The following is a 21,600-nucleotide window of genomic DNA, read 5'->3' as shown; positions in this document are numbered from 1 at the left end:
CCACATTCACACATCCGTGTCTTACTCTAAAGCATGGCTGTCAAACATAGGAGCCCTGAAACCTGTGTGCTTGGTGTGTTTACAGCAACTCATCAGGGCAAAAAGTACAACAACTTGCAAGGACAGCTGTTCTCAGAGAAGGTAAATGAATTGTTAGTGGGTCTGAGTCTGTTTTTACCCGGAGCCGAGACATCAGTTTATCGTTTTATTTGGATCCCCATTAGCTGCAGCAGAAATAGAGTAGAATAGAATAGAAAAATACTTTATTTATCCCCCAATGGGGGAAATTCAAATTCGTCAAGTAGCTCAACATTTTTTTTTAAATATTTACAATGATTGAATTAACAACAATAATAATACTACTACTAACTTAATAATAATAAATGAATAAATGGCAAAATAAACAAATAAATAAAAATCAATCAATCAATTTGAGAAGAACTCAGCAGTCACTGTTAAAAAGCCTTCTGGCTGTGGGGACAAAGGACCTTCTGAACCTCTCAGTCCTGCAGCCTCTCACTGCAGCTGCTCCTCTGTCCTGCAGGATGCTGTGGAGAGGATGTTTATTATTCTCCATCACAGAATCTAACTTCCTCCTCATCCGTTTCCCCACCACATCACTGAGAGGGTCCAGCCTTCTGCCTTCATATCACTGCAGACATTGAAGGACCTGAGCAGTCTCAGGAAAAAGAGACGGCTCTGGCCCCTCCTGTACACTGCTTTTATGTTGGCAGACCACTCCAGTTTATTATCCAGCACCACCCCCAGGTATTTGCAGGTCTGAACGGTCTCTATCTCCCCTCCATCAATGCAGACTGACTGGTTTGGGGTTTTAGATCTCCTGAAGTCCACCACCAGCTCTTTGGTTTTGGTGGTGTTCAGGAGCAAACAGTTCTTTTTGCTCCAGTCAGTAAAGGCCTCCACAAGGTCCCTGTACTCCTTCTCCTGTCCACCGCGCACACATGCCACAACAGCCGTATCATCAGAATACTTCTGTATGTGGCAGGACTTTGAGTTGTACCTGAAGTCTGATGTGTACAGGGTGAAAAGAAAAGGAGCCAAAACAGTACCCTGCGGAGCCCCAGTACTGCATTCCAGTGTTCCAGAAACACATTTCCCCATCCTGACATACTGTGGTCTGGCAGACAAATAGTCTATAATCCATGATGTCAGGGAGGGGGCCACACCCATACCGAGCAGCTTGTCTTTCAGTATGGGAGGCCGTATGGTGTTGAAGGCACTGGAGAAGTCAAAGAACATGACTCTCACATATGAACCAGGCACATCCAGATAAGCATATGCCCGATGCAACATGTACAGAATCGCGTCTTCCACTCCTATGTGTTTCTGGTAGGCAAACTGGAGGGGGTCAAGAGCCTTAGCAACCTGCAATCTGATGCAACGAACAAGGAGTCTCTCCAAGGTCTTCATGATATGAGATGTCAGAGCCACCGGTCTGTAGTCATTCAGCTCCACCGGTTGCCCTAATTTGGGCACCGGTATGAGACAAGAAGTTTTCCACAGCACCGGGACTTTTTCCATCTGAATGCTCATATTAAAGCGCCTCTGAAGAGGGACTGCTAGTTGACCAGCACAGTCCCTCAGAAGCCTTGGACAGACTCCATCTGGGCCTGAAGCCCTCCCTGGCTTAAGTCTCCTGAGCTCAGCTCCAGCCTCCTCTATAGTTAGACACAGAGGTTGTAGCGGAGGGATGGCGACAGGAGTGATGTTGCTATCAACCATAGAGATGGGGGTGGGGGTGCAGCTAGACAGAGGAGGGCTAGTTGCTGCAGAGGTGGAGGAGCAGCTGGACCGAGGAAGCCAGGCGGTGGAAGCTGCCGCAGAGGTGGATGTGCAGCTGGGCTCTGGATGCCTGGTGGTGGAAGCTGCCGCAGAGGTGGATGTGCAGCTGGGCTCTGGATGCCTGGTGGTGGAAGCTGCCGCACAGATGGAGGTGTGGCTGGGTTCCGAAGGCCTGGCATTTGAAGCTGCCGTAGAGGTGGAGGTGCAGTTGGGCTCAGGATGCCTGGTGGTGGAAGCTGCCACACAGGTGGAGGTGTAGCTTGGCTCAGGAGACCAGGCGGTGGAAGTTGCTGCAGAGGTGGATGTGCAGCTGGGTTCAGAAGGCCTGGCAGTGGAAGCTGCCGCAGAGGTGGAGGTGCAGTTGGGCTCAGGATGCCTGGTGGTGGAAGCTGCCACACAGGTGGAGGTGTAGCTTGGCTCAGGAGACCAGGCAGTGGAAGTTGCTGCAGAGGTGGATGTGCAGCTGGGTTCAGAAGGCCTGGCAGTGGAAGTTGCTGCAGAGGTGGATGTGCAGCTGGGTTCAGAAGGCCTGGCAGTGGAAGCTGCCGCAGAGGTGGATGTGCAGCTGGGCTCTGGATGCCTGGTGGTGGGAGCTGCCGCAGAGGTGGAGGTGCAGCTGGGCTGATGAGGCCAGGCGGTGGGAGCTGCCGCAGAGGTGGAGGTGCAGCTGGGCTGATGAGGCCAGGCGGTGGGAGCTGCCGCAGAGGTGGAGGTGCAGCTGGGCTGATGAGGCCAGGCGGTGGGAGCTGCCGCACAGATGGAGGTGTGGCTTGGCTCAGGAGACCAGGCGGTGGAAGTTGCTGCAGAGGTGGAGGTACAACTGGACAGAAGAAGCTTGTTGGTGACAGCAGAGGTAGAGGTGCAGTCAGGCGGAGGAGGAGGCTTGGCGATGAAGGTTGACATTGAGGTGGAAGCACAGCAGGGCAGTGGAAGCAGTATAGAGGAAGCAGCTGTAGTGGTGGGGGTGGAGGGAGCAGCAGCAGAGGAGGGAAAAGCCACACTGTCAAACCTGTTGTAATATTGGTTGAAAGTATTGGCTCTGTCCACATCACCTTCCACAGACTGAGAGTTCTTCAGTCTGTATCCAGTGATGGTCCTCATGCCCCTCCACACCTCCTTGGTGTTATTGTTCTCCAGCTGTCTCTCCACCTTTTTCTTGTACTCCACCTTAGCTCGACGTAATGTCTTTTTAAGCTCCTGTTGTACACTCCTCCGCCTTTCTCTATCCCCATTCTGGAACGCCCTCTTTTTCTGGTTCAGGAGGTCTTTGATGTCACTGGTGATCCATGGTTTGTTATTTGGATAGCACCTTACAGTCCTGACTGGAATCACAGTGTCCCTACAGAAGTTAATGTAGTCTGTGATGGTGCTGACCCTCCTGTCCATGTCAATGTCCATTTCATCTTCCTCCAGCAGTACAGCCCAGTCTGTGACATCAAAGCAGTCTCTCAATGCTTCACTCGCCTCTGGTGACCACTTCCTGAAAGATCTGGTAGTAACAGGAAGTCTTTGTACACAAGGTCTATATGTGGGTTGTAGATAGACCATGCTGTGATCAGATCTACCCAGTGGTGGAAGAGACACTGTCCTGTAAGCCTCCTTCACGTTAGCATAGAACAGATCTAATGTCCTTTCTCCACGTGTTGGACAGTCCACATACTGTACAAAGCCAGTCAGGCAGGAGGATAGAGAGACCTGGTTGAAATCTCCTGTGATTGCAATGAATGCCTCAGAATGCTGGGTCTGTATCCTAGCAACGGCGTCATGGATGACGTCACACGCCGTTGTAGGTGCCGCCCTCGGTGGAATGTAAACAACAATGACGACTGTGTATGGGAACTCTCTGGGCGCATAAAATGCACGGAAACCAACTGACAGCAGTTCAATGTCTGGACAACAAACCCTCTCCTTAACGGTCACATTGCGGGGGTTTACCCATCTTTGATTAAAGAACAGTATAACACCCCCGCCTTTCCGCTTACCGCCGCCCGTACTCAGGTCTCGATCCGCTCGTACGGCTGTGAAGCCGGGTATGTCCACACATGAGTCTGGTGTGTTGTCGTTCAGCCAGGACTCAGACAGACAAATCAAACTGCTCTCCTTATACAGCCGTTGGTTCCGCACAAGCGCCTCTAACTCATCACACTTGTTAGGCAGTGAGTTAGCGTTTCCCATGATCACAGAGGGCAGAAAAGGTTTGTACCTCCACCTCCTGTTGTGCCTCTTTGCCTTTAGTTTCGATCCAGCTCTGCATCCACGGTACAGCTTTTTAAGCTCGGTCGGAATTGGATGTTTAATTCCGCGTCCAATCCTTGACAGTGCCAACAGTTCTTCTCTTGTGTACACTGCTTTAGTAGTAGTGCACATTGTCAAAAAAAAAATTATTAAAACAAAAAAGCAGATCAATAAAAATAACTAAAAATGTTTAGATAGAAACTTAAAAAATGAAAAATGACAAATAATCATATAAACGATGAGAAAAATTGAGAGCTACACAGACTGGCTGCCGATAAGGTCGGCGCATAGCAACCGTATGAAAATGCAGCTTTTCTTCCTGGGGTCCGACATATAATGTACAGACAAAACGAAATTCAAATGGATAAAGAAACAAAACAAACAAACAAACAAATATATATATATATATATATACTCCCCCTTGAGCTGTCACCTTACCGTGGTGGGGGGGTTTGCGTGCCCCAATGAGTCTGGGAGCTATGTTGTCTGGGGCTCTAAGCCCCTGGTAGGGTCACCCATGGCAAACAGATCCTAGATGAGGGACCAGACAAAGAACAGCTCACAAGACCCCTATGATGAGTGATACTTTTGGACGCCATGTTCCCTTGCCCGGACGCGGGTCACCGGGGCCCCCCCCTGGAGCCAGGCCCAGGGGTGGGGCCCGCCGGCGAGCGCCTGGTGGCCGGGTCTGTGCCCGTGGGGCTCGGTCGGGCACAGCCCGAAGAAACGACACGGGTCCCCCTTCCTATGGGCTCACCACCCGTGGGAGGGGCCATGGGGGTCGGGTGCAATGTGAGCTGGGCGGCAGCCGAAGGCGGGGACCTTGGCGGTCTGATCCTCGGCTACTGAAGCTGGCTCTTGGGACGTGGAACGTCACCTCTCTGCTGGGGAAGGAGCCTGAGCTGGTGCGCGAGGCTGAGCGGTTCCGGCTAGATATAGTCGGACTCACCTCGACGCATGGCTTGGGCTCCGGAACCAGCCTCCTCGAGAGGGGTTGGACTCTCTTCCACTCTGGAGTTGCCCGCGGTGAGAGGCGTAGAGCAGGTGTGGGCATACTTATCGCCCCCCGGCTGTGCGCCTGTACATTGGGGTTCACCCCGGTAGACGAGAGGGTAGCCTCCCTCCGCCTTAGGGTGGGGGGACGGGTCCTGACTGTTGTTTGTGCTTATGCACCGAACGGCAGTTCAGAGTACCCACCCTTTTTGGAGTCCCTGGAGGAGGCACTAGAGAGTGCTCCTCCGGGAGACTCCCTCGTCCTGCTGGGGGACTTCAATGCTCACGTGGGCAATGACAGTGAGACCTGGAGGGGCGTGATTGGGAGGAACGGCCCCCCCGATCTGAATCAGAGTGGTGTTTTGTTGTTGGACTTCTGTGCTCGTCACGGATTGTCCATAACGAACACCATGTTCAGGCATAAGGGTGTCCATATGTGCACTTGGCACCAGGACACCCTAGGCCGCAGCTCGATGATCGACTTTGTAGTCGTATCGTCGGACTTGCGGCCGTATGTCCTTGACACTCGGGTGAAGAGAGGGGCGGAGCTGTCAACTGATCACCACCTGGTGGTGAGTTGGCTCCGCTGGTGGGGGAGGAAGCCGGTCAGACCTGGCAGGCCCAAACGTATTGTGAGGGTCTGCTGGGAACGGCTGGCGGAATCCCCTGTAAGGAGGAGTTTCAACTCCCACCTCCGGCAGAGCTTCAACCATGTCCCGGGGGAGGTGGGGGACATTGAGCCTGAATGGGCCATGTTCCGTGCCTCCATTGTTGAGGCGGCCGACCGGAGCTGTGGCCGCAAGGTGGTCGGTGCCTGTCGTGGCGGCAATCCCCGAACCCGCTGGTGGACCCCAGTGGTGAGGGAAGCCGTCAAGCTGAAGAAGGAGTCCTATCGGGCCTTTTTGGCCAGTGGGACTCTGGAAGCAGCTGATGGGTACCGACAGGCCAAGCGGAACGCAGCCTCGGCGGTTGCTGAGGCAAAAACTCGGGCTTGGGAGGAGTTCGGGGAGGCCATGGAGAACGATTTCCGGACGGCCTCGAGGAGATTCTGGTCCACCATCCGGCGGCTCAGGGGGGGGAAGCGGTGCACCGTCAACACCGTGTATGGTGAGGGCGGGGCTCTGCTGACTTCAACTAGGGACGTCGTGAGTCGGTGGGGGGAATACTTCGAGGGCCTCCTCAATCCTACCGACACGCCTTCCGATGAGGAAGCAGAGTTGGGGAGCTCGGACGTGGGACCTCCCATTTCTGGGGCTGAGGTTGCCGAGGTGGTCAAAAAACTCCTCGGTGGCAAGGCCCCGGGGGTGGATGAGGTCCGTCCTGAGTTCCTCAAGGCTCTGGATGTTGTGGGGCTGTCTTGGTTGACACGCCTCTGCAGCATCGCGTGGACATCGGGGGCAGTGCCTCTGGACTGGCAGATCGGGGTGGTGGTCCCCCTCTTTAAAAAGGGGGACCGGAGGGTGTGTTCCAACTATAGGGGGATCACACTCCTCAGCCTCCCTGGTAAGGTCTTTTCGGGGGTACTTGAGAGGAGGATCCGCCGGATAGTCGAATCTCGGATTCAGGAGGTGCAGTGTGGTTTTCGTCCTGGCCGTGGAACAGTGGACCAGCTCTATACCCTCCGCAGGATCCTGGAGGGAGCATGGGAGTTCGCCCAACCGGTCTACATGTGTTTTGTGGACTTGGAGAAGGCGTTCGACCGTGTCCCTCGGGGACTCTTGTGGGGGGTGCTCCGGGAGTATGGAGTGCCGGACTCCTTGATATGGGCTGTTCGGTCCCTGTATGACCGGTGTCAGAGTTTGGTCCGCATTGCCGGCAGTAAGTCGGACATGTTTCCTGTGAGGGTTGGACTCCGTCAGGGCTGCCCTTTGTCACCGATTCTGTTCATAATTTTTATGGACAGAATTTCTAGGCGCAGCCAGGGCGTTGAGGGGGTCCGGTTTGGCGACCTCAGAATCGGGTCTCTACTTTTTGCAGACGATTTGGTTTTGTTGGCGTCGTCAGGCCGTGACCTTCAGCTCTCACTGGAGCGGTTCGCAGCCGAGTGTGAAGCGGCTGGGATGACCATCAGCACCTCCAAATCTGAGACCATGGTCTTCGGCCGGAAAAGGATGGAATGCTCTCTTCGGGTCGGGAATGAGATCCTTCCCCAAGTGGAGGAGTTCAAGTATCTCGGGGTCTTGTTCACGAGTGAGGGACGAATGGAGCAGGAGATTGACAGACGGATTGGTGCGGCGTCTGCAGTGATGCGGGCTCTGCACCAGCCCGTCGTGGTGAAGAAGGAGCTGAGCCAGAAGGCAAAGCTCTCGATTTACCGGTCAATCTATGTTCCTACCCTCACCTATGGTCACGAGCTGTGGGTAGTGACCGAAAGAACGAGATCGCGAATACAAGCGGCCGAAATGAGTTTCCTCCGCAGGGTGTCTGGGCTCTCCCTTAGAGATAGGGTGAGAATCTCGGTCATCCGGGAGGGGCTCGGAGTAGAACCGCTGCTCCTCCGCATCGAGAGGAGTCAGATGAGGTGGCTCGGGCATCTGGTGAGAATGCCTCCTGGACGCCTCCCCGGTGAGGTGTTCCGGGCCCGTCCCACTGGGAGGAGGCCCCGGGGAAGACCCAGGACACGCTGGAGAGACTATGTCTCTCGGCTGGCCTGGGAACGCCTCGGGGTCCCCCCAGAAGAGCTGGAGGAAGTGGCCGGGGACAGGGACGTCTGGGTCTCTTTGCTCAAGCTGCTGCCCCCGCGACCCGATCCCCGGACCAGCGGAAGATTATATATATATATATATATATATATCAGTGGCGGCTGCTGACTTTTAAAACAGGGGAAGCCCAAATTACGCATTCAGGGTTGTAGTGGCTCGTGCCATCCCAAAGCAGAAGATAACAAAGTTAAAAAGAATTAGTTATAACATAGCTGTGTGTAGTATGACAAGTATGCCCAGCAAATACACAGAAAGAAGGTATAGACTTTGAAAATTCACACAGCAAGGCCAACATCAAGTATGATCGAATCTAAGGCCTGTAAATGGCTGGATCTGTGGCTGGATCAGAATCTGTGGAGCATTTTTCCGTCATAATGAATACTTAAGCCTGATTCTTACTCAGCGCAACCGTTCTGGCTCGAGAACCATTAATGACGTCATCGAAAGCGCCAGCCCCTTCACAGTTCCTTCAGCTCATAAGCGCAGTTTGCGCCGAGTATGCGTCACATTTGCAGTTCTCTCCAGACCAGCGGGCGTCACTGTTGAGGAAACAAGCTGAAGAACCGGACGAAGAAAAGCATACGAAGAAAGCATACACAATGCCACCTGTGGTGTCACGTCAGCAGAGGCTGGCACATCTGATGCGGATGCGGAATGAATTTACTCTGGGTGTAGAACTGTATATGTATCTCAGAGCTAAGCGGCTGCGGCAAAAACAGAAGAGAAGGTGGAATGTTCGTCCTTTGCAACAAGACGAACTTTGTCAAACGTTGTCCTTTGGGACAACGTTGTCCCAGTGTAACTTCATAGACGTGTCGTACAGATGTTTGTAGAGGCGCACCCTCTCGGTCACCGCGGTCTCTGCAGTGTTCATGTTTCCTTTCTCTTGGTCAGCTGTTTCCGGTTGAGCTTGCGCGAAGTCAGAAAAAAAGTTATGTGCGCGACCTTGCGACGCGCGAGGATTTTTTTTGCTTGCGACGGGGGGCGTGGCGGAATTTTGGGTCACGTGACCGTTTGCGCCATTTGCGACCAGCTAGTAAGAATGGGTCAAAGCGAGGTTGCGCCGAGTAAGAATCAGGCTTTAGAGTTTGATGGAGCATAGCCGCCATTGTGACAAAACTACTAGCTAACACGACAAACAAATTCACAACAGGAATATGATTGACAAAACTTCTAAACAACAAGGATGTGTTTCTTATTTACAGTGTAATATTTACAAAAGTGTATGTGTGTGAGGATGGAAATGGAAACGATGGGAAATGAGTGAAACTCCGACAGCACTTTCACAGACAACCAGTCTCTTTCGTATCCGCTTTGGGACTGAAGTTCCAGCGTGCTTCTCCCCGCTTAAAAATTCGGCTGCCACAACATCTCTCATGATGGACAAACACTAACTCCAATCATCACGACACAGCCCCTCATATTGACACGCCCACGTCTAATCTACCCCCAGAGACGCCGGGCTGCCTCGGAAGTGATGAGTTTTTGTCGATTTAGCCAATGATGACCTAGAATTGTAGAAAAAAACTTGACTCTCTCTTCCCCCCCCCTCCCTCCTGAAGCCGGGCAGCCCTCGGCTCGGAAGCCTGGCTGTTAGTGGCGGCTTCATAACATGATTTCCTCAGTGAACGGCGGCGATTTCAGAACAAATCACTTCATTAAGCTACAGGACAATAGGGGTGGGCGATATGTATTGTTTGCGAAATTATCGTGAATGTTGTTTTGACGATGAGTAATTTTGCAATATTGAGATGTATTTTTTTTTTTTTTTTTTTTTCAATCGCCAAAAATCAATAAAGTGCGGCGCCAGTGGTCCTCTGCCCTTACCACGGCGTTACGCCCTGCTTTGAACACTAATTTTTTCAAAGTAAACGCTTCGGACCCGCGGGACACTCAGCTAAGAGCATCGAGGGGGCGCCGAGAGGCAGGGGCTGGGACAGACGGTAGCTCGCCTCGCGGCGGACCGTCAGCTCGATCCCGTGATTCAACTACGAGCTTTTTAACTGCAGCAACTTTAAGATACGCTATTGGAGCTGGAATTACCGAGTGAGAAGTAGCCTGAGAAACGGCTCGAGGTTATCTAGAGTCACCAAAGCGGCCGGGGCAGCCCGAGAGGCACCCCGCATGGGTTTTGGGTCTGATAAATGCACGCATCCCCGAAGGTCAGCGCTCGTTTGCATGTATTAGCTCTAGAATTGCCACAGTTATCCAAGTAACGGTAGAGCGATCAAAGGAACCATAACTGATTTAATGAGCCATTCGCAGTTTCACTGTACCGGCCGTGTGTGCTTAGACTTGCATGCTTGTGTTCATTTTATTGTGATCTTAACGCAAGTTTTAATTTTTTTTTTAAATATCGTCAAAATATCTTTATCGTGAAAATCCTAAAAAATATCGAGATATTTTTTTTGCCCATATCGCCCACCCCTACAGGACAACATGTTGTAGTTATGAAAGTAAATGCAGTATTGGGCCTATCTTGTGTTTTGTGAATAACTGTTTTATCGTCAATTTAACATTGAAGATTTCGCAATTTCGAATTTCAATCTCTCAATGGGAGAGGCTGTCCGGCTTCCCGTGTTGTCTCTGAATAGCCGCGGCTGATATATATATATAAAGTAAAATTTACAGAAACAAAATAAAAAATTAGGTAACATGTATTTACAACAAATGCTTCAAAATCTTAAGCAATTCATGCATTCCATAAGAGGATGAACAGCAGAGGTAAGGGTATGCAGGCTTGAGGGGAGCCAGTGGAGGTGTGGGAGAAGCGGGAGAAGATGTTGTCAACCAGCACTCTTTCCGTCCTATTGGTGAGAAAGTCGTTGATCCACCGAGTTAGCTTGCCCTCTAAGTTGGGGAGGGTGCAGAGTTTGTGTGTTAGCATAGTGTTGAATGAAGATCAGAAGTCCGTTGTGTTGGGGAGTTTCAGATGCTTGTGCATTGTGTCCATAATAGAAAGTTTTTCATCATCAACCTCCCTCCCTGCCCGGTACTGGGGAGGGTCCTTCAGTGGGCCGCTCATCTCTATGACCCTCTCCATGACCTTCGTAACTAATGAGGTGAGAGCCACAGGCCTGGGGTCCTTCAGAGCCTTAGCTGTTCTGACCTGTTGGGATGGCGACCACAGTGGAGTGCCTCCACAGCTGGGGAACTGTGCCGCTGTCCATCAATCCAGTTGATCATCAAGCCAGTTTGGATGCTGAGAATTGTCTTGAATAGCCTTAATATGTGAGGAAGAAAGTTTTTCAAACCTGTGTAACACAGAGCCAGGTGCACGGCAAACAGTTTCTGGAACAATAATCCCCTGCTGTCTGGGAGGAAAGCATTCACCAACAAAGCTTGGGAGGAAAAAGGTATCCCAACCCTGCAGGACGTGAACGGGGCTTACCTTTCATTTACCACTCCCTTTTCTTCTATTTCACACGGAAATCAGCCTGTAAAGCCAATACAGTCCTCCGGGGACCAGGTTTAAAAGAACATTCCAATTTAAGGTGGATACCAAGTTAAACGCTTTCTTTTATTTAGAATAAATTCAACTCCCATAGGTCCACATAGGCAATGAAAGATAGAAAGATAGAATACCCGACCAGAAATGTAACTGAGGCTTCAAAAATCACAATCATCAGTCTACAATTGGTTCACAAAGTTATCTCACACCAAGAATTAGGCCCCAAAAGGGACTGTGATGGGACCCGGTCAGCCAATCCTGTCCCCAGGAAAGAGTCGGCTTGTTTATACATGATGCATGGAATTATTATTATAGTTCTGATGCTCCTAACATCAGATTCAAAGGACTGTGGATGGTGAAAATGTGAGAGGCACAAGCATGTTTAATAATTACAATTCACTTTGCAGTGCTACTGATGTGGGAGCTGTTGCCAACGGACCTAATCATACGTGAAATGTTATGCCAGGTGTTTTGGTAAGGACCACACTTTTTTATTGACCATGGTGCGAGCATCAGATTTGAAATGAGTATGTAATGCACCATTTCTCAGTGTGAACCCTGAATGTAAGAAGGAAGGGTGTGTTTACCGAGAGGTGAGCGCCAGCACGTGGCTGTTGCAGGCGTCGCTGCCGTCCTCCCAGCTCCCCGTTCTCCTCCCTCTGTCCTCGGCCCGGCCCACGGGGTCTCTGCCTCTCTCCAGGGGGGCTCCACTCTGAAAGGCACAGCAGCCGTGCGTCAGCGCCTGCTGTGTGAGGGAAGCACAGCTACTTCAGATATAATCACATTAGAAATGTGAGAAAAACATTCTGCCACACCATGTTTGAATCCCATTTTAGTTGGGTGAGAAGAACACTTTGGGAACTTTTTATTTGATTATTCTCTCAAATGTACACTTGAATATTTTGATTCATTTGAGGAGTCAAGTTGAGTTTTCTCCTGAACTTAATATCTGCTTCCTCTAAGAGCCAGCCTGAGCATTCAGCCAGGAATGAACAGGAACCTGAAAAGAGCCTCTTTCACAGATTGGAATTCAAGTGTGACAGGCGGAGGAGGCTCAGCATCATGGACTCAGCTGGGTGGGCTTTGAGGGGTGAGCTCAGGCTCAACTGTGCTCACACACACAAGACGGGACAGTTTGGTCTACAAATGTTCTATCCCAGCCCCTGTAAAATCCCTGGAACCTCAGCTGGAGCAACGTATGAACATGTGGAGCATTTCCTGCTGGTGTTCCTGTGCATGTGTGTGTTCGCTGACCTGTTGCTGCTTTCCACTCACTCTATGCTATATGTACAATTATGTACAATTACAGGCGGGACTGATGTCCACTAAACAAGGAGCCTGATCTGCTGTTCTCAATCGGCCCAACTTGGTCCTACCTCCTGCACACCGGGGACAGGTTTGCCCACATTCCCTCCCAGGGGAGCACATCACCATCAGGAAGCCCCTCGCTGTGAAATACATGTGAAAAGCCGCCATCAGGGAAAAGTCTGCGCTTTCCCCAGGAAACCTCTGGCATTGATATAGGAAAATGACTAATGAGCATCTAAAACGATAGAATGGCACACACATAAAATCATACTATAGGACAACCCTGCTTACTTATCAATTCCAAGAAGCAATGGATCTGTCTTACAGGCAGAAAACAAGTGTTTTTTCTTATGAATTCAAATTCATACATTCAATAGAAAGCCCAGGGGCCTTCTCTGACATTGCAACTGTGGGGGCCAAATTGCCTAACAGCACTGCAAAACATTGAGTCCTGAAAAAAGAGCAAGAAGACATCTGTGGAAGCTCCAAAAGAACAGCCCATGCAACGCGTGTGGTCAGGGATGGAAAGGTGGAACGGGGAGGAGACTGCTGGAAGCTTGGACACAGCCAACCAGCTCAGTGAGTAGCAGGTTGCTCATCATCCTGGGTGGGGTTGAAGATGCCACCATCAACTCAGAGTCCTATCATCCACAGAAAAACTGATGACTCTGCAGTTGTTGAGTTTAATAGTGATGGACAGTAGCCCACTCTGAGCACCTTGTTGTCAGAGTAAAGACACTTCAACTGCTAAAATATTGCTGTCTTTGGTCTTTTGGTGCGCTCTGGAGGTGCACACTTGAAGTGGAACCGCAGAACCTTCAGAGTGCAGCAGCCCGGCTGACCACGACATGAGTGAGGAAGGAAATATGAAGGCGTCCTGCAGTGATTTGCAATACAACTTTGGCTGTAAACACATTAAAGCAATACTATGTAAGATTTCTACCTTAAAATAACAGCTTGAAAAAAATTGTGCGGCTAGAATGAGTTTTAATATTACGATGGGCCTGTCTCCTATGCCCTTCGGGGGTCTGAGTTGGAATAACTGCGCTATGTAACTTTGCTGGAGCGGCCCGGGAGCTGAGCGGAAGTACTTCGACTTGCTTTCTGGCACACCTACCGCAAAAACAAATAGACCCCTCTCACGCTCCCAGGTATAAGGCTAAGCTAGCGCAACATTGTCAGTACGATCATCATGGCAGAGGCACCGAAGAAACAGAAGAAGACGTTGACTGATGAAGCAAGGAAGAGAAAGAGAGAGGCCGACAAAGCAAGAGACCGGACTAGAGTTGCTCTCGGAACAGCTTTTACTCGTTGGCGAGTGTCGTAACCGTACATTACCTCCAAGCCTGTAGGGGGAGCTCCATAATGGGCTTTTTGAGAAGTTACATAGTATTGCTTTAACTAAAGCATCTATATAGAACTGACACTAGCCCCTTTCACACTGAGGAATAACCCGGGTTTAATCCGCGAATTTAGCGTGTCCGCTGTTGCGTTCACACTGCCGACCCGGGCTGCCGCGTCAACTCGACTCGCCTTTCGACCCGCGTCGGACCCTAGTCTTTTTGCCGAGCCGAGTTTGGTGTGAACGCAATCGACGCGGGTCGGACGTGGGCGTGGCGTGACGTGAGGAGTTTAAAAGACAGAATGGACAGCTGATTCAGAACAACAGCGACAGGTGAGGACAAGTTTTACTCTGTTTTAGCCTATATCAAGTTCGAGACATTTTTGAAGATGGCCAACTGGGGAGACAAGGAGGTCCGCGAGCTCCTCAGCCTCCGAGCAGAGGACGTTATTTACCGCCACATTTCGGGGACTATAGTGCTCTTGTATTCTCCGCATATGTTCTTCGGCGGCATCCCACGTTGTAACCATCCACACCCCGTAAAATAACATCTCCATGAACTGCATATACAATTGCAAAAACGAGTCCTCAAGGTGTATTTAAAGCTGCAGTCTGCAGGATTTGTTGTTGTCATACGTAAAGTCCTAATTTTTGGCATTTTAAGAGTTTACATGATCTATCAGAACGCTTGAAGTTGAAAACGGTGACCTCCGTAGTCGCAAAATGCAAGAAATGCTAATTTTTTAACCGAAAAATAAAAAGTTATTCAACTTCCTGTCCCGCCCCATCAAAACACATGAGAACTCGTGCACGTAGACGTGCACGCCAGATGCGCTTACACGACTCCTCATTCATCAACTCACCTGTCATTTGCGATCATGGAAGACACAGTAAGTAGACTAGCCCGTAATGAAGTTCAATAGTCCAGATAAATAAGCGTGGGGACGAGCCTACCTTGTATCGTGCGTGCACAATCGGTGATTGACAGGCAGCAGAGCCCAGCTCGTAACCTGATTGGTTACCTTTTACCGGTCCGGTCTGCAATTTTGTAAACAAACCTGCTGGCTTTGGAGGGACCTAGCGGGACATATAGGGGACCTAGAGAACTCTTTTTTTTTGTATCGGGGTATTTAATGTACTACTTTCAGAATCCCCGGACAGTTCCAGGCATTATGCTTGAAAAAGAGTTGCAGACTGCCGCTTTAACCCTACCTCCGACGCATGGCTTGTGCCTATGTCATTGTACACGCCCAGCATTTTGTGTGTTTCGTGTGACGCTCTGCCACTAGGCAACGCCCCCTGAACTCGGCTTCAGGCGACACGGGTCACCAACACGCCAAGCGTTCACATTGCTCGACGCGGGTCGAAGGTGCAATTTGGACCCGCTAAGGTAGCGGGTCGCAATGTGAAAGGGGCTTATGACTGCAGACTGAAATTTCAAATCACAACTAAAAACCCATCTGTTCAAAATTGCTTATTCTGTTTAATATCAACTTAACAATCCATATTCTGTCTATTTGTGATATTGTTATGTTTTAGTTTTTTACTATTTGTGATATTAATGTGTTTTTATCCATTTTATGTACGGTGGCCTTGAGTGTCCAGAAAGGCGCCTTCTAAAATTAAATTTATTATTATTATTATTAAATGAATATGGTGTCATATCGCCCCACCGCACGTGTAGAAGTTAGACCCAAATATGAGAGAGAGCTCATATCATCAGTAGGGCTGTCGCGATAACCGCAAAATGCAATCACCGCGGTGCTGAGAGGACCTCCGCGGTGCGTGTCCAGGCCACCGCCACCACCGCCCACCGCACGCACGCTTGCACGCGCAGAACAACTCGAGAAACTAAACGAGTTTTTAAGACTGCACAGTAGATACAAAGCGACTGACAGAACTGATACTTTTTAAAGCCAGCACAGTAATAATGATACATTGTATATTCCCCTCAAGGCAAGAGAAACACATTAACACAGCGAGGTGCCGCGTTTCTGTCGTCATCTTTGCATATAGGCACCGCACACGCACACACGTCTGCATGCTACTCGTTGTGGTCTCATTCTCCCTCGGCAGCTGATATTACAAGAATATGCCTACTCAGTGTCGTAGCAATAGAAGTTAAAATAAAATGCAGTGGCCTACCTTTATCTCGGCTTTACTCCTCTGCCTAGTCCGGACACTTTATGGCTTTGAATCTTCCCTTATTATCCATTTTAACATTGTAAATGCGACCGTCTAATATCAACAAACAACTAGCTTCCACAGAACCACAGCTTGGTGTGCACATTTGCTGTTGGGAAATACCTGATCATTTCAACAAAACTGTGTGAAACTATTTAAAAAAAAAAAAAAGTTTAAAAAATGTGCCGGGGTTGGTTGGTCGGCGGCAGTCTGTTAAAAAAAACTGTATCCCGGACACGTGAGCTCAACTGCTGCACTGATCTGCTTCGTTTTTCTCCGTCATTACTAAACGAAACGTGCCCAGGTCTGCAACAATGTTGATATTTGCCATGTGGCACTGGCAACAATGTTGCAGACCTGGGCTATGCTGCTTGATCTCCGCTATGTTGGTCTGTGAGCGAGTAAATGACAGGCAAAGCAAAGTGAAATGTCAGAATCGCTGGGAAAAAAAGACGGATTATGCGCTCGATTTTCATCTAACATTGCATGTCGTGGAAAGTAGCCTAATGAAAAAAAATGCGATATCACCGCATACCGCGCTGTTGAGCGGCTATGAGTCACCGCGGTGGGAATTCCCTCACCGCGACAGCCCTAATCATCAGTGTTACTGAGCCCATCTGCTGGGAACAGAAAGCTTTCCTGAGGAGAAACAGAGTGCGCTCATTGACAGCCTCCATCAGAAGCCCCCCAGGTCCATCCAGGGCTCCATGGCTGGGAGAAGAAAGAAGCAGACATGACACAGCATCACATTCCACTCTGACCTGTGCTTTCTTCTTCTCCTCCTGCTTCTCCAGCTCAGCGATGCGCAGACTCAGTGCCTCCCAGTGCATGATGGGAAGGCCCAGGTTGTCCTTGTCACTGTTCTCTTGCCAGATCAGCACTGCCCCGTCAGAATGTTCGTTGTCAGCTTCATCATCACTCCTCCTGTCATCCTCTGCCTCATTGCTCTCCTTCTCCTCCCACTGCTGCATCTGTCTCTCCTTCTCTCCTTCCATCTGTGCAACAAAGACAGCAGCATGATTCACGTTCACACAGAAAACACTGTATGCATTAAAGCATGCCGTCCAATGCCTGAAGAACTGAAAACCTGAATGTTTTCCCAGAAATCCTCTCTGAACCGAGTATTCAGATGCATGAAAGGTGGAGGGGAAAAAAGAAAAGTTGATCTGAACTTTTGGAACTCTTCAAGGAGTCAGAATTTGCCTGTATGGCCACACCTCCATGAATAATAAATTCCTTCCATGGATAAAAAAGGAAGGTCACTTAGGGCTGTTATATAGATTTCTGTACTTAGAATTCTGGACTATAAGCCGCTGCTCTTCTCCCAGGCTTTGACCACCTCATAATACATATATATATTATATATATATATATATCTTTTTTTTCAAGCCGCCAAAAACATTTTGCCTCGTAACATTAGACCAATAAAATGAACGAATGGTTCAGTGGTCCAATGAAATTGTACGATAAATCAAACACACTTACACTACTAAATGATTGTAAATGGGTCATTTGTACTCACCCTTAACATGGAAAACAAATGAAGAAATGCACATGATGCAACTTTTAGATTGAAGGCGATCAATGACTTTTCCTGGTGGGCTACTGTCTTTTTTTTATTTATTTTTTTTTTACAGGCACTGTTCGGAAAAAAGGTTCAGGTTCTACATTTGGTTCAGTTTACAATAAAGCTGGTCAGGGAAAACTGAGAATCATCGCTTATTCTGTCTGTTAAATCAAAGAGAAAATAGAATAGGTGAGGATGAGGCATCTGAAACAGCACATACAGCACTGACTCGCTGCTTGATGAGTTTATCAGACGGGTTTCATTTCCATAGAAATCTCAGTGAGACTAAATAAAATGACTTTTTAGTTTATATGTGAAAACAACAACAGAAAGGTAGCCTATCCCTCAGGATCAACTAAAGCAGGCGTTAGCTGATAGATCATTGTAGGATCTAAGGGGGTGTTCCACATGAGGGGGCGACAGTCTACATGCAGTATATGAGACCCTTGTTGGCCAACGTGAATGAGGCAAGAACACAGCCATCTGACAGCTCTCGCTGCCTTTTCCCTGCTCCTGGCTCTGAATTCGGCTTGGACTCAGGAGCAAACACACTTGTGGCTAAAGGACTTGATGGGTGACTTTTTGGGAGAAATGCTAATGATCTGCCTCCTATTGAGCCCTGACTGAATGCCCCCTGGTATGCAGTCACACAGTGTGTACGGAGGGCAGAAAGTGGAAGAAAGGATCTTTAATGCTCGGCCTCGACTATGTGGGCAGTAATAAAACGCTCAGGTCCACAGAAAAAAGGCAGGAATGCAGATTTATAAGAACACGCCTTTACAAACATTAATCAGGCTTGCTGTGTTTACTGAGAAATCTCAGGTTTGATTTAAACATGCTGACGTGTGGTCATCAGAATAAGATTATTTTTTGTTGTTCAGTATTTCCTTCAGACATGCATTATTACTCAGATGGAAGACTGCTGAGCAGCTCCTCTCCATCCAGACAGCAACAGAGATGAGGTCATGCCTGAATCTGACAGATCCCAAGACACTTTCTGACATACTTAAAAACCTTGAAGTTGGAGAAGTACTCAATATCTAACCGTCATCCGCTTCATCTGAAGCTGTCCAACCCCTAAGTTACACAACACGTGGGGAGCCCTCCATCTTTTCCCTGCTCATTTATTCCTTTCCTCTGTCTCTCTTGGATGTGTGAACCATGAGGATTGTTGTTCTCTGTTGGCTTCCTCCTCTGTGTGACATGACTTCCAAGCTAACAGAAGAAGCAGGGCTTGTAGCTGCAGTACAGTAAGGGCATCCCAGCTTTTTAAGTTTTTACAGGCAAAGCCAAGTTGAGAACATGCCATGGGGGTGCAACCAAGTTATGGTTGGACATTTTTCCATTTGCTTTGGTCTCATCCCACACACAGTTACAGATTCTGGAAATTCAACCAACTCTGAGGTTGCAAATGCGGGCTGGTGTGGGGCCTCTGAAAAGGCTCAATCACACCTCAGCCATGGGGCTGCGTGCTGGATAAAGGATGATGGTTAAGACTACTGACATTACACAACTTTTGGGTGAACGCTTTGATACATTTCCCCCGCCAGGTTCAAAACCATTGACACTGGAAGCAGTTCCTAAAATGAGCCTCTACAAAGTAAAAACAACAGAAACTATAGCAAAGCCCAGGCTTAACCCCACAGTCAGGTTTAATGTGGCAGTTCCACAGAAAGGGTTTAGAAAAGGCTAAAACCACCAAACATCTGATGGATCTGAGGGAAGCAAGCCCGATCCACAAGGATCCCACCCCACAATTCCCAGGGCCGGTCCCAGTGCAGTCATTTCCTGACTGCTCAGAGCTGCTTTGGCTTGAAATCAGGGAGTAGGCCTCAGCACAAAAATGGTGCTGTGTGTGTCATGGCTTAACCTACTGACCATCCAGCTAAAGCACAGAGAGGCCTTCCTGCAGATAACTTCTGCAGTGATGCACTTTATGAGGGAATTTAACATGACCAAAAGACGAGTGGCCAAGCCTCTGCACCAGAGACTGCAGACAGAGACTGCAGACAGAGGCTGCAGACAGAGACTGCAGACAGAGGCTGCAGACAGAGACTGCACCAGAGACTGCAGACAGAGACTGCAGACAGAGACTGCAGACAGAGGCTGCAGACAGAGACTGCACCAGAGACTGCAGACAGAGACTGCAGACAGAGGCTGCAGACAGAGACTGCAGACAGAGACTGCAGACAGAGACTGCAGCAGAGACTGCAGACAGAGAGTGCAGACAGAGGCTGCAGACAGAGACTGCACCAGAGACTGCAGACAGAGACTGCAGACAGAGACTGCAGACAGAGGCTGCAGACAGAGACTGCAGACAGAGACTGCAGACAGAGGCTGCAGACTGAGACTGCAGACAGAGGCTGCAGACTGAGACTGCACCAGAGACTGCAGACAGAGAGTGCAGACAGAGGCTGCAGACAGAGACTGCACCAGAGACTGCAGACAGAGACTGCAGACAGAGACTGCAGACAGAGGCTGCAGACAGAGACTGCAGACAGAGGCTGCAGACAGAGACTGCAGACAGAGACTGCAGACAGAGACTGCAGCAGAGACTGCAGACAGAGACTGCAGACAGAGGCTGCAGACAGAGACTGCACCAGAGACTGCAGACAGAGACTGCAGACAGAGACTGCAGACAGAGGCTGCAGACAGAGACTGCAGACAGAGACTGCAGACAGAGACTGCAGCAGAGACTGCAGACAGAGAGTGCAGACAGAGGCTGCAGACAGAGACTGCACCAGAGACTGCAGACAGAGACTGCAGACAGAGGCTGCAGACAGAGACTGCAGACAGAGACTGCAGACAGAGACTGCAGACAGAGGCTGCAGACTGAGACTGCAGACAGAGGCTGCAGACAGAGGCTGCAGATAGAGGCTGCAGACAGAGGCTGCAGACAGAGACTGCAGACAGAGACTGCAGACAGAGGCTGCAGACAGAGACTGCAGACAGAGACTGCAGACAGAGGCTGCAGACAGAGGCTGCAGACAGAGACTGCACCAGAGACTGCAGACAGAGGCTGCACCAGAGACTGCAGACAGAGAGTGCAGACAGAGGCTGCAGACAGAGGCTGCAGACAGAGACTGCACCAGAGACTGCAGACAGAGGCTGCACCAGAGACTGCAGACAGAGAGTGCAGACAGAGGCTGCAGACAGAGGCTGCAGACAGAGACTGCAGACAGAGCAATAACAGGAAAGGAGGGGGCTCACAGAGCTGGTTAACAACAGATGCTATAATCCTGGACCTGGAGTCTCTGCCCCCCAGATGTTGACCAGCTGGCTGGGAGCTTCTGTCCATGTTGTCTGCTGAGAGAGTTCACCTGAGTTACCTGCTGACGCTGTGTGTGATATCATCAGTTACCTGCTGACGCTGTGTGTGACATCATCAGCTGGGCTGTTGCTAAGCTACAAAAACAACAGCCCAACCCACTGATGGAGGTCTGAAGGTTTCTACAACAACTTCCTCTCTGCTGCACCATCTTCTCTGCTGCACCTTCCTCTCTGCTACACCTTCCTCTCTGCTACACCTTCCTCTACCTCTCTGCTGCACCTTCCTCTCTGCTGGACCTTCCTCTCTGCTACACCTTCCTCTGCTGCACCTTCCTCTCTACTCCACCTTCCTATGCTGCACCTTCTGCTACACCTTCCTCTCTGCTGCACCTTCTGCTACACCTTCCTCTGCTGCACATTCCTCTCTGCTACACCTTCCTCTGCTGCACCTTCCTCTCTGCTACACCTTCCTCTGCTGCACCTTCCTCTCTACTCCACCTTCCTCTGCTGCACCTTCCTCTCTGCTACACCTTCTGCTAAACCTTCCTCTCTGCTACACCTTCCTCTGCTAAACCTTCCTCTCTGCTGCACCTTCCTCTCTGTTCCACCTTCCTCTGATACACCTTCCTCTCTGCTACACCTTCCTCTGCTGCACCTTCCTCTCTGCTACACCTTCTGCTACACCTTCCTCTCTGCTACACCTTCCTCTCTGCTGCACCTTCCTCTGCTACACCTTCCTCTGCTG

The 21,600-nt window shown here is 49.8% G+C and overlaps 1 protein-coding gene across 3 annotated transcripts in view; it reads right to left on the bottom strand.

Annotated features, from left to right (window-relative positions):
- Positions 1-21,600, bottom strand: part of LOC142369063 (schwannomin-interacting protein 1) — a 66,090-nt gene that overhangs the window by 40,845 nt on the left and 3,645 nt on the right. Inside the window, exons 2-3 of one of the 3 annotated variants that reach the window (XM_075451300.1) lie at positions 16,780-17,013; positions 11,772-11,929 (exon numbers count right to left, since the gene is read on the bottom strand). In XM_075451300.1, the coding sequence (XP_075307415.1) occupies positions 11,772-11,929; positions 16,780-17,013 (392 nt within the window). The remainder of the gene's footprint in view (positions 1-11,771; positions 11,930-16,779; positions 17,014-21,600) is intronic. The other 2 variants (XM_075451301.1, XM_075451302.1) reach the window with 2 other exon arrangements.

The sequence above is a fragment of the Odontesthes bonariensis genome, chromosome 19 (genome assembly GCF_027942865.1).
Source record: "Odontesthes bonariensis isolate fOdoBon6 chromosome 19, fOdoBon6.hap1, whole genome shotgun sequence".
NCBI classification, from domain to species: domain Eukaryota; kingdom Metazoa; phylum Chordata; class Actinopteri; order Atheriniformes; family Atherinopsidae; genus Odontesthes; species Odontesthes bonariensis.
The sequence above is the reverse complement of the archived record's forward strand: the minus strand, read 5'-3'. Positions and strand labels throughout refer to the sequence as shown.